A 13,739-nucleotide genomic window follows, 5' to 3' on the forward strand; every position below is an offset into this window, starting at 1 on the left:
GGAGCTCTGGTGAAAATAAATCTAGGGTGTTCTGTCAAAAAAGGTGCACGATCTTTGTCTAACTTGAGGATATGCCAATGCTTGGATGCCAATTTATAAAGTAAATTTGCATCAGAAGAATAACGTGTAATGATGGATACTGTTTGTGGCTGGGTTAGGGTTTTATGTTTGTCCATTATTAGCTCTGATTGTTTGACATGCAGAAATGTGTCTGATGCTTTCTTAATCTCCAATCACATCATATTAGAATTGAATCTTGAGTACTCTTTTTGGAAGGGTTTTTTACTTTTGGATGCCTTATTTCAAGGGTTATTGACTCACTCACAGGGTTGGAACGACTATTTGCTGTTGTTTTGGCATGAAACTAATGTTTTATATATATAAGGGGTGGAAGCAATACACATGAGCATGCAATCATGATTAACAGAATGATATTTATTAATACATGGTGAAATTCTAAATAAGATTAATTCTTTTCTTTTTTTTTTTCCTTTCTCTTTTTCTTCTTTGAAAAATATTTATGTTCTACGATGTGGGTCCCTCTCTATGCAACACCTTGTATGGTATGTGGAACACATTGTACTTATCTATGATGCATTATATATATATTTTCTCTCAAGTTTTCGCATTTACATGTAACTCTCTACTTTTGTTTGGACGTTGATGGTCCTACCGACAATTGTACATATCTCAATTACCTTAACCTTCTGAACCAATTAATCAGCCTTGAGAATGACCTAAATGGGTCGAAACACGTCGGCTGACTTTTGTCTCAAGATAACTACATAGAATAAACCATTTTGTTGGACTTGTGAAGATTACATCAATCATTTGTAATAACTTTTGTGCTATTAGGCTTGAGCCCGAATACAATCTCTACGCAGTTTCTTGGTGATTACGGATGGGGCCTTGAACCTTGCAAACCTTGGTTCTCTTCCATTTCTTCTGGATGTACTTCATGTCCTGAAGGTGCTCAGCTTGCAATTGTAAACACATGTTTTAGATGTAGTCATTGCCTTTCCTATGCATGATGGAACGTTTCCAGTTTCCAACTCAAAGAGCTTGCAAAGCACCAGTTACCTTGCAAATATGTGATAGTTAAAGTCAGCAACACAAACCACCCATTTAAAGATTATCTTGAGATGCGAAAAAATTAGGTCGCTTTATGTAACTAGTGAAATGTTTTTAACATCAGGATTAACACCCAGCGGAGGTTTGTTACAAAGAATCAGCATATCTATGTATGTTTATTACACAACTTCTTGTATTACATGTCATGTATTACATTACATTACATGTAGAGTGGCGTTAAATACGTTTTTCAGGTTGACATTGGGCCTCATTACGACCTGTGCAGTAACCATGGCGCTAGTAGCACCATGGTTGCCGCCGGTATTTTACCGATTCCGCCATGGTGAATGGCGGAATTACCGCCCCATTCCAAGGTTGGCGGGGTGGTAATTCCCCATTCACCATTGGCCCTTCCCAATTCCCATTTTTGCCCCTATAGGGTTCAATGGAAATGGGGACGGTAGTAGTTACGGTACCGCAAATTGCGGTACCGTAATTACCTCCAAGGTCCCTTTGTGGGTCCAATCCTTAACGGCTGGTAAAACCAGCCGTTACGGTAGGGACCCGCAAACGGACCTCCTAATTAGGCGGTAAGGGGTTAATGGCGCCACCACCTTTTACGGCGCCGTTAACCCCTTACCGCCTGGGGCGTAATGATGCCCATTATCTTGCATTCTGGGACTTATACTAATTTACCATTTAGGATGTAAAAATTAAAGCCACAATGATATTCTTTTGGCTTAACATATTTCGATAAGGATTTACATCTTGTCATGTGGTTTATTGCCCCCCCTTTCCCCTCCCCCCCAGTGGATGACTAGAGGGGCAGAGGTGGGGCAGTGATGGCTTGCTGGAATTCAACTGGAAGGCTTGCATCTCCTTCTTACTTGACTTTAGTATATGCTAGCCAGTTTTCCCTCTGTTCTGCACCACACCCATAGCTCTCAACTCACACGCTTTTGGCAGTTGTCACTTGCCTTGTAAACAGCTGACTCACCCGCCAAGCCTCCAGCACGCCCATTCGTTTCAATGGGCCTCTCACCCGCAAAAAATTAAATCGGGTGTTTTTACCCGCCTTTGCGACACAAATGGTTGAGAGCTATGCACACCCCTTGCACCAAGTTGGTGACTGTGCAAATGCGGTCATATAACGAACGGTCGGTGCGGTGATGTCACTTCTCTATATTTGGGCACCCCAGGAAATTCATAAATCGGCTCCCCTGGCACTGCCTATATAAAACACACTGGGTAGTGGGAAAGGAGACAGCCACAACAGCTTCAGCTTCTTCCAAAATTTGAATTAAAAATTCCATTTGCCACTAGATTTCCCCAACAATTCGTGGGGGAAAAAGCCCCAAATCGTCCTTTTAGGTAATATTTAAATTATATCAAGTTCTGAAAATGCTAATTGGTTAATTTTGCTTAAAATGCATTAAAATTCCACAATGGGAAATTCCCCCCCGGAACCCACCCTGATCGACCCTCATTTTGATTTTGACAGGTATGTGCATTTATTGGGCCAGCATCAGTTACTGAAAGAATTAACATTCAATTCGTTTAAATTCCTTTTGTGAATATATAATCGGCAACAATAATAGTACGGCCTGTCTGACACAACTCTTAGTATCAAAATAATATTTGTAGGATTCTATTTTGTACAACAGTAAACGCAGGTAAGTAACTTGAGAGCGCCTAACCTGTCAGCATACGTAGTTTTTACGGCTGACAGTAATTTGCCATGTCTACGCCTGCGATTGGTTATTTCCTCCTAGACCAGGTGACATTTGATCTGCCTTTGGTTGGCTGGCCAAAACATGGGAATGGTGATGATCTTTTTTATGGTTGGCTGGTTTTGGAAGCTGACTGAAACGTACACATCCCTGATTGGTCAAAAAATACAGTTAGGAACTACAACTGCAAATCGTCTCTCTACCGTATGCAAAGGAAGAGACATCTTGTTCGTCCAGTTTATTGTTAATGAACCTTAATAAAAAGTAAAACAAATACAAATTTAAATCACCATTATAAATGCTTACTCTATTGTAGCATAACTTAATTTTATATCAGAATATTACCCTAATAAAAAATAAAATGTGTATTTTATTTTAGAGACACAATTTGTAAGTATTCTTAAAATAAATTATTTGTGAATAAAAATGACTTACTCTTACACTTTATTTCATAAATTGCCTGTATTTTCTGCTGAATCGTCAATACACTTCCAAACAGCTCTGTTCCAAGATGGATGCTTCCTTTGCACTCACGAAGCCGAGGGTGGGGGACGGGTGAATTTGTCAGTCAGTTACCGGCAGGAAGAGGGTTGGGACTGTGCTGTCTATGGAGAACCACCAGGCTGGCTTGAGAGTGATCCGCATATTGGTCTGAGATAGACCCAAAGCCGAGTTGGGACTTGCGAGAGACAGAGGCTTCTAGGCTTTTCGCAAGGCGATCAGATTTTGGCTGTAAGGCGGCTGGCTAGGATGTCCCCACACTCCCTGGGCACCCTGTGCCTACTCCTGATCTTCTTCATTGCCGCGGTGCTTGCAGGGTGAGTGACCCGACCACAGGTGGATGCTACCACCTCCATAGGAATGGATTTATGTATATGATACTACCTAACACTAATTTGGGATCCTAATTGTGTGTAAATGGCATGACATTATCGTTCCTCTTGACAAACGATAATTACTACTTGTTATGTTCTGGCACCTGTGTACCGCACGCTGGCATTCATTTTATTCGTAATGCCCCAAACAACTCCCTCAAGTCAGTGAGGACGGTAAGGGCAGGGTGTAGCAGGAAGAAAAGGGTAAATGTAATATGCTTGCAGCATTTTAGACCAAGGGATATACGTTCTTGAGTAAAATAGCGGTATGGTTCTTGGAGTGTTTTAGTGTTTCACAGATTGCCAAACGCTTGTCTCGGGATGGGTATTTGGAAACTGGTGAGGGGAAGCCGAGATCATGGGGGTTGAACTTTCAGTTGACTAGTCTTTTGAATGTTGCTGTCTTCCATCTTTGTTTGTAACCTGGGCAGCAGGTAAGGCAGCAAGCGGGAACAACACTGGACCCAGGGTTGTAGAAAAGAAAAACCTTTTATTCGGTTACAGGTTACATGTAGTTAAGCAGGAGCTAAAGGTAACGACAACCACCATTAAATACCTCCCATCCTGTCTCTTCCAAACGGCCAATACTGGAATCTCCAGAACTCTACATTCTGTGTTCCATTGGGCATTTATTAACACTAAACATATCCAATGAAAATGGCCGTTAGTTGGCGACATTTCTCTAAAATTGCACCCTCTAGACAATCGAACACTTTCCCCAAATATTCTAGGATTGGAGGTAATAATATATCATTATACCCTGCCTCGAACATTTAGGAAGAATTTTAGGGGTCAGGATAAAAAAAAAGTCGCCTACCTGGCGACTTTTTCACAGCAACACTATTACAAGGAACCACATCTCCATGCACACAGGGCAGACAGCCCATGGACACAAGATATCACATCTGTTAGTGCATTCCATGCACAAGGTCCCTGAATGGACAGAAGTCTAGTCCCAGTTATTACTTTCATTGGCCTGTCAATTGTAGATCATTTACGTTTCACGTTGTTACAGTTTTAAAAGTTCGGTGGTGGCTCATTGTGCCATTACAGGTGCAGGGAGATCGTAGTCTAGGTCTGGAGCATAGTGTAAGGTGCGTATGTAAAGTGTTTCCTATGCTGAAAGATAACTGTGTTTGTGCATGACCTCTGTCGCTGCGTCTTAAGCTCGCGCGTGTAGCAGGTGGGAGTTCATTGCAGCGACTGAACTGATGCAGGCAAATGTATTCCCAATTAATGTTTTAAAAGGTGCTGGTGTGGAGTATGTCTTAAGGTGGATGACAGAGGGATGTGGGATGGTCCACAAGTCATGTACCTGTGTCTCAGCATGCTATGTAGCTGCATGAACTATGCTCCCAAATTGTTCCATGTCAGGCATGAATAGTCCCAGTGCTCAAGATAAGATTTTGAGGTGGGCATATTTTACTCCTTATTTTTAGAGTTTGAGAGCAACTGCGATTTCAAGAGATGACAAAGTTTGTGACATCCAGCTGCCGTGTGCAGAAAGTTAAAACTATCGAAGTCATTATCATGCATCAGTGGGCCACATTGTGACTGAAAAACAGGTTTCTCTCACACTTAACAGACACCATCTCCCAAATAAATGGAACAGATGAGCACTAACACCACGAGCTTCCCCTGCATGAAAAGAATAGGTATAACAGCAGCATAATCTTTTTAACGCTTCACTCACCCAGAACAGGTCCGCTTGTGTAGGAGCTGTGCAGTCAGCGTACCCCCTCACTTCTCCCCTGCGACAGAAAAAGTGAATCAGGGCTACCACAATGTAAGATTTGATCATGTAGAACAGGTGGCGTGGATCAGTGGAAGCTGTAAAGCAAGGGTAAAAGATTCCCATACAGAGATCAGAAGAAAGTGTCCACGCAGTAGAAGCGCCCCTCAGATAACCGGTGCAGCATAGGCTTCCGGAGTGCTCACTCCCCTCCTAATATAGAAAAGGTGTGCAGTGGACCACTGTAGATCATTCTTTCCTCATATGGAACAGGAACTTTGTGGGTCTCAACAGTACACGATTACCACAGATAAGTTGTCAGTAGTAGTTCTGCTCACATAGAGAAGAGGCAGTATGAAATGGAGCAGTGTAAGCCCCCCCACACTGAAGAGGTAAATTAAGGGCCTCCACATTGCAAGCTATACTCACATGGAACTGGAACACACAGCAGTCCAAATTCCTGTCACAAAGAACATGCCCAGCATGGGCCTCTGCAATCCAAACTGCCCTCAAGTGGAATTGGTGGTTATATATCTTTATAACGACATATTTTGTGTATAATGCACATATACCGAAAATGTTACAATGAAAAAAATAACACATTTTTTTAAGGGGGGTGGTCCCCCTCCAAACCCCTGTTTCCCCACAAGCCACATACATTTTCAATATGTTTTTTCGTTATAAAAGTTTTGTTATATGTGTATGTCTACATATAATTTTCGTTATAAAGATTGCATACCGAATTGGTACAACTTAACCACAGCAGTGTGAGCACTGCCCACATAGAACATGCTCAGCAGTGCAAGCGCTTCACAGATGGAACTCATATAACATTGAGCATGACTAGTTCCAATACGTAGACTAACTCAAATCAGTAAAGCCCTGGGCAGGGGGGACTTCAACCCTGGAAGAACAAATAGTTTATGTACAGTTATGTATCCCTGCCACTCTAGCTGGTTCATTTACTAAAAGCATGTTGCAGATGTGGCTGTTAATATAATACAAGGGGATAAGTCTCTCAAATGATTCCTCTACGAAGGTCTGTACATTTGATCTATTCTGTATATATCTTATTTTTTTAAACACAAACAACCTGGCCAATTACTGAGTAAAGCAAACATGACTTGTATTGTGTTTTGAGGTTTGATAGCAGAATTGTCTTTTGATGATTAATGAGAATCTAGAACTAGTACTACTTAATGGTATGCAAATGTTTGATACATTAGTGCAGAGCTGTAAGGTGTCCATGCTGAATTAAGGTTGGCCGAACAGAGTTGGCATTTTATCCTTCAGAGGTCGGTAAACAGACAAACAACTGATTGTAATGCCAACCAGAGTGCTTAGAAGTTTGAGAACCGTGCAAAAAGCGCTTCATACGTAAGTTAAATACCTATCTGGGTTAACACTACAGGGACATATTTACTTTAGTTTATATTTCAATTACAAGTGTAACCATTTTATTTTTGTTTGTTTTTGGAATAGCGCTTGCATAGGCTGGAGAGTCAGGTTTGTAGTCTTGAAGATTTGAAAGAGATGGTGACCGCTGTGGTCGGTTTAATGATGATCACCCACTCTTGAGCAAGGGCCCTGTTGCCGCTGGCCATTTACCACAATGACTGAAAGTTAAGGTTGCATGGATGTACTGGGAGGCACTGAGAGACAGAGCGGTTGACACTTGTGGCTGATGGGGGGGAGAGATTTGTCAGGGATCTGGGGACCCCCCGCCCCAATTCCTGCTTGTCAATCCTTGGGCCAAGACTGGTTCTGACTTTTCTTTTAGGAAGCTTCCTGTTCAGATTGAGAAGGGCCCCTCCCACTCTTTAACCCTGACCCAGGTTATAGCAGTCCAGTCTTGTCGCTTGGTAGCATGCATCATTTTAAGAGTATTACTTTCAGTTTATAATAATTGTAACTAATATCTCTAATGAATGTCAGTTGAAGTACACAAGGTTATTTTTGTGTTTTAGGAAAGTGCTTATCGGAAAGTATTCATATAGACAATATTTGAAGAACCATGGTAGTGAGCTACCTCACTGAAGTAGTTAACAACCTCACTGTGAAGTAGTTAACGACCGTGGTCCTACTTAGCAAAACGTAGTTAATAGTAAGTGTCAGAAGTTTTCCCCTGAACTTTGATATATGGTGGACAGTATTTATCGGATCTTTTGGCTCACCTATTAGTAGAAATGGTCATGCAAATAAGGCCATGTTCTAAGGAGGGGCATGTTCACATATAGGTAGCATGTACATCATATTTCTTGTGAGCAGATAAGTCTGACATCCAAGGGAGGTCGGGGGCGGGGGGGGGGCGGTCATAAAGGCCAACTGCAGGATCACAGATGGTTTCAGAACTTACCAGCGTTTATTACATTTAGTATACTTTGAAAAGACATGCTTGGGGGGGACCCAAGAACACCCAGCTTAACCACAATGCATGTTTACTGCAGGTTGCAGCTTATTTGGTAGGTCCATTGGCTTTCTGGCCAATGGACCTTCTACTAGGTAACACATGGTTATAGGCACAGTGAAAGATCAATTTTGTAATTTACCTCATAGCTCTGCAGTGCATAGGTTCTTGCAGTTAGGGTGCTAATGGTTCCTTTGCAAGCGTTAACTGCTCCGAGATGAGCCAGATTGCTAGGGCGAGTACTGTGGAGCTGTTCAGGTTGTTTAGGGAAAACTGTCAAACATTATGGTATCCATTGACAGGTCTTCTGGAGAAACTGCCCAGCACTCTGACATTTTCCCGTTGGGAGTTTTCACGTTAAAAACCCTTTCAGGAGAGTCACAGCTCCAGCGGCACATGAGTATAGGGCATTTCTAGCAAGGCTGAATTTAAGGATTTGCATTTTAGAGTGGAGACCCCATGACTGGGCAGCACCAATTTAAGGTGCAAGCATCATAGGTAACTGTACGTTTTCCATTTGTCAATTGTGCATCCTAGTGCTTTTGTTTCTGTCTGTTTGTGGTTACTTCCGAGCAGTGATTTGAAACGGCAGTGCTTTCTAGGAGTAGAAGGTAGGAAGCTGGCATCAAGGCTGTTCCCTCTGAGACAGGGAAATGAATTCCTCCCTGTCTGATTCTGTGAGTTGCTACGCACAGCTTTGCTGTCAGTCTTGGAAGATTTCATGCCCCAGAAGGGCGTCCTCATGGCCAATCGCAAGTTCAACTTCTTCTCACAACTCTAGTTTTTCCAATTGCTAATGTTGGCACACCACTTACCTTTATGGGTACATTGGGTGAGAGTAAGAGTCCACCCAATCGGTGTTGGATGCCACATAATTACTTTGCAAGCTTGCTCCTGGGCAGCATGCTCTCCTATGTGGTTATAGCATTAAATCCTGATAAACCCTTAAAAAGGATGTGATCTGATCTGATCTTGGCCTCTGCAGCCCTTGGAATTGCCATGGTTTCGGGGAGGGGAGTGTACATGGCCACACTGTATCACAAACTTTCTTCCATATGGACAAAGCCTGTCTGTAGGACCTTGCACTGAATTTAGAAATGGGTATGACCTGAACTCTCGCCCCTATTGCTCAAAATCTGCTGCCAAACACAAGATCCGACCCCTCTGTTTACCCTATGAAGATAACTGGGTCCAGTGTGAACCCTTACCCTGGGGGACTAATGGTTCCACTCATGACACGTTGCTATTTTGTACTTTTAAGAGCTCCTAGGTTTACAGTAAGTCAAGAGAACATTTGGTGAACCAGCTGGGACAAAAGGGGAAAAGCTCGGGGATGCTGCTTGAAAGCCGCCCATTGGGTCATTTGATCCCACAGTAGTTCCACAATAATCTCAATAGTAGTGTGCAAATAGGAGAAAACTCAATACCAAATGACCCAGAAAAATGTCAGTAGACTCCTGTTGTGTAATTCCCACAGATCAATGTGCGTTCCTAATTACAGATTTAACTCTGAGGCTTACTGTTTTAAAATATTAAATTGTTCAAAAGTGAAGACATATTTTCTCAAAAGAAAGGGAGTGAGTGCATGGCAAATCATTGTTAGAATTGGTGTAGAAGCAAAGCAGTGAATGAGTTAAAAGAAAAACAAGCACACACTGAAGCAGAATCGTGGGAACACTTGGCCTGAATACACACGCTTAAAGCTGGGCACCTTGTGCCAAGAGCGTATGCCAAAATGCATTCAGCAATTCCAATCTAAAACCATCTGGTCTTAATCGACCATGTTGTGGTTGGTGCAAAAAGTAATCTACATCAACAGTTATTGGTTTCTTTCGTCGCTTACAACTGATATGCCCTTGGTTATTGCCCAACACTAGAGGAGAGCCCACAACACCTTCCATACAGAATCCCCAAACACCCCACAAACAAGCACATGGACATCTAAAGGGACGCTGTCAAAAGTATTTAGGAGAATTTCCGTCCCAAGCAGTCCTTCAGTTACCCACTTCTCGAAATCATTAAAAGAAAAATCCTTCCACCATATGCCCCCAACCACCCAAGGTAAGCCTCCCTGTGCAGCTCTGCAAACAATTCAGCCTGCTAGTCCTTACAAAACAACACAATAATTGCGTGTTCCTCCAAGATATCAATAGATTTCAATAGCCTGGTTCAGGTCTAGAAGTTTCCACTCGCCACTAACCTTTCGTTAGTGATAATTGAATAAGAATAGGTGTGCTATGTGCACGTGCCTTATTGATGTGGCTAGTGACTTTTCCTGCCTGGCCTATAGTTTGAAAGTCCAAATTTATACTGCATGGCTAGTTGGCCCATGACGTTTTAGGGCTTTAGGAATATATCTCACCTACTACTAATTCATACAATGTAACCTGTTCCTGTGTTTTCAATTACACAATATGATATGGTGATGTATGGCTTCCTGCCTGTCCCATAGACCCTTTCCAGTCCAAAGGGTAGGATTTAGATTTTGCCAGGCTCGGTAATAGAAATCTCCATTAAGTTATTAAACAATTTACCTTCTCTTGCTACCTGAACCCAACTGCATGTACTTTCTGATGAGAAGCCGAGTAGGAAAGTCCATACAGAGTAAAATGAATTTGTGTCATGGCATGTAAAAACCGGGAAACTCCAGGAAATGCATATTTATTAGCATTTGTTTACATTTTCATTATTTTGATAATAAATAAAAATAGAGACTTTATTGCCGCTGGGTGCCATTGAAAATATCCGCGTTATGCAAGCCGTAATAAAGAAAGCTCATAAGCAAATGAGACCAAGCACACCATCGCTAATGCCTGAAGAGTCACAGGGTGCTCCAGAATGGGCACAGTAGTACCCTGCAAATTAGCCACACTTCTACATTTAAAAACTAGCGTGGTTATTAACCTGGGCATTCTTAAAGTCTGGTGTTTAAGAGCCAAATCCAATCTATTTTCAGCATAGCCACACAAAATAAATGTGAATACAATGCAGCAATTGCCCCCACTCGGGGGCTGGGGGGGGGCTGTACAGGGCCGTTAAAGGCCCACCAGCCCGAGTCCAGGTAGCAAAGCAAGGGCCTCGCAGTGGGCTCGGGTCCGTTACTAGCCATGTACCCCCCTGATTGCACTCCACTCCCATGGCCTCTCGACCCCCCCCTTCCCTCCACTCCCCATGTCTCCCTATCACCATCTTTCACTCGCCTCCCAAATGCCACCATGGCCTCTCCTCATTCTCACACATCCCACTCACTCCAACCTCATGTAGCCTAGCCCAGTCCCTCTACAAAAACCTCCTCTCTCGCTAATGTTTTTAATACCGTTCACCCCAGAGACTCCTGGTGATGGCTGTCCTTGCAACCTGGATTTCACCCATCACACTAGGTGTGCCACCCTCACAGCCCTTCACACAGACTGCTTTTTTTCTCACTCCCTTCATCCTTACGAAAAAAGGTAATAGTGTTGGTCTCATGATTAGCAAGGACACACTATTGGCACTGCCGCCCCCTCTCTGATTTCACTCCCTCCTTTGAGCATTTTTGAATCCAACTCTTACCTTGCACCCTTCATTTTATCCTGCTTTTTCTACTGCCAACCTGGCACACTCAACCTTTTCATCTCTCATCTTGACCTCTTATTCCAAACTCTCCCAGCTGATGTTTCTGCCATCATAATAGGCAAACTCGACCTCTCCAATATGTCCAAGGCCCGGCAGCTCCAAATCACTCCACTCTCTGACCACTCCCTAGTCAACCTACATAACCTTGCAGCACACTCCCAAGGAAACTCTCTTGACCCTATAGCTTGGTCTCTTCTTCTCCCACAACCACCCCCCCAACCAAACACATTCATTTCACCACCCCTGTCCTCCCGCAATCTCCCATCCCTCATCTATCACCAGCTATATATTGAAGCCCCACTCCATGATCTCCTAACTTGACCAAGCCAACCCCTTGCTCCAAGCTCTCTTCCCTCTTGCCCTCTCCATTGTTCTCACTTTTACTGAATAGTACTAGGTGGGCGCTGGCAGTTTGTGGTTGACCAGCTTCTGTGAAGTTATCGTTGTACTGGGTTTCCCCAGTCAGTTGGAATTATAGACGCATCACTCCTGAATTGTTTTTATACATGTTTTAATGTACTTAAGAACATGTGTCAATTTCTGGCAACATAAGCCGACACGCGTTTCGACCGTAGTCTTTATCAAGGCAGATAGTGGTTGGAATCCCTCGACACCAGACGCACAACTAGGAAACCTCCAGATCAGCTATCCAACATGCAGCTGGCACCCTAACAGGGATGGCCGCAGATTTTTGAACTGTCATCTAAGATACCAACCACTATCTGCCTTGATAAAGACTACGGTTGAAACCTATCGGTCCCCTGCACTCCCATGCCACCTCCGGCTTTTCCTCCCGTTCCTTTTTCCTACGGAATGCCTCTTCCCCACCGCTCCAGTCATCTTTTCAGTGGAACTCTTCAAAACACGCCTCAGACTACATTTGCTAGCAATGGCAGAAGCACCTGAAATATTAGCACCCTCCTAACTGCCTACCCACCTCTCCTGCATTATTCCATCGTGACCACTTTGTAATTTGTAAATGCTGTCAAAGTAAACATATTGATATGTCTCCAGTCCCTGTCCCTGCTGTGTGTTCCCACTCTTACTCCTTCACCACTCGGTATACGTTACTCAAGCAATACTCTTAAGCAAAGGCACCTTACCCTAGTATTTCCTCTGCTCTGTTGTTGCCTACTTAATGATTCATTTCTGTTTGAAATGACACCCTGTTTTTCTTTAACCACTTAAGTGCCAAGGACGAGATTGCTCGTCCTAGATGCATGGGAATGCCCATTAGGCTCATTTTTCCTGGCAGTTTTAAATGCAATAAATCGCCTTCATGGACCTGGCCCACCACATTTAAATGCTGTTACAAAACATTTAATGGGCATTCAGGCCACGGGTCCACAAGCTGAAAAAACAAGCATGGGCAAAGACAACAGTGTTGGAATTTATGTAGACATTAGGCAGGCATTGCCAGACTCTGCCATTATGGTACTATTTATTAGAATTATTGTTCTTTGCTGGCTCTAAGGTGGGAGGTGAAACAGAAGTCGCACATTTTTTTTAGGATAGAAAGATTAGGATAGAGAAGTGGTAGCAGGGGAAGTCAAAGTCGGATTATGTGTGGGGAAGCAGGTATGTTTTGAGGCTCTTTCTGAAGGTGGTGATGGATGCTGCAGAGCAGAGGGTAAGAGGTATGGTGTCTCGTGCCCAGTGGGTAAATGCTTGCTTTTGTGTACATGTTACTTTGCAGGGTGGATTGTGTAGGGTGGATTGTGAATGAGATGCTAGCTTGCTTGTCTTTGTGTGTGATGGATTTGTGTTCGTCATGAAAGTAAAACAGGGTTTTGTGGTGAATGGCTTTGAAAACAATGCACATTCCTTAGAAGGCAATTGTCTGAGGAATGGGAAGCCAGGGGAGCCAGTGGAGCTGGCTGAGAGCTGGAGTGATGTGTGAATGTTTGGATAGGCGGAGGATGATTCTGCTGCCGGATTTCGTATGACTTAAAGATGGCAAGGGTGCTGCTGGGAAGTTAGTAAGGAGCGCATTGCTGTAGTCCAGTCTGGAGGGAACTAGTGCTTGCCTTGCTTTGCGCAAGGCATCAGGGTATCAGGAGGATGGATGTGTCGGGTCTTTAGTAGAAGATTGCATGTTTTGGTGTCAGCAGCTATGTGGTGTGTGAAAGAAAGCCGGGGGTTTATGGTGAAACAAAGGGATTTGACAGGTGTGGGGAAGGATGTGTGGCGTGTCTGTGACAAGGTCTTTGATCCAGGGGCAGTTTGGGCTTGTGTGGAGGTGCAGAAGAGGAGGTATTCTCTTTTGGAAGGGTTGGGATTCATAAAGTAGATTTCTTTCCAGGTGGTGA

General features: G+C 43.4%; 1 protein-coding gene across 1 annotated transcript in view; it reads left to right on the forward strand.

Annotated features, from left to right (window-relative positions):
- The first annotated feature begins 3,252 nt into the window (after nucleotides 1-3,252).
- Nucleotides 3,253-13,739, forward strand: part of DNAJB11 (DnaJ heat shock protein family (Hsp40) member B11) — a 196,327-nt gene continuing 185,840 nt past the window's right edge. Inside the window, exon 1 of the mRNA XM_069615766.1 lies at nucleotides 3,253-3,619. Within this exon, the coding sequence (XP_069471867.1) occupies nucleotides 3,552-3,619 (68 nt within the window). The 5' untranslated portion in view covers nucleotides 3,253-3,551. The remainder of the gene's footprint in view (nucleotides 3,620-13,739) is intronic.

Source organism: Ambystoma mexicanum, chromosome 9 (genome assembly GCF_040938575.1).
Source record: "Ambystoma mexicanum isolate Mex_15411 chromosome 9, UKY_AmexF1_1, whole genome shotgun sequence".
Classification (NCBI taxonomy): domain Eukaryota; kingdom Metazoa; phylum Chordata; class Amphibia; order Caudata; family Ambystomatidae; genus Ambystoma; species Ambystoma mexicanum.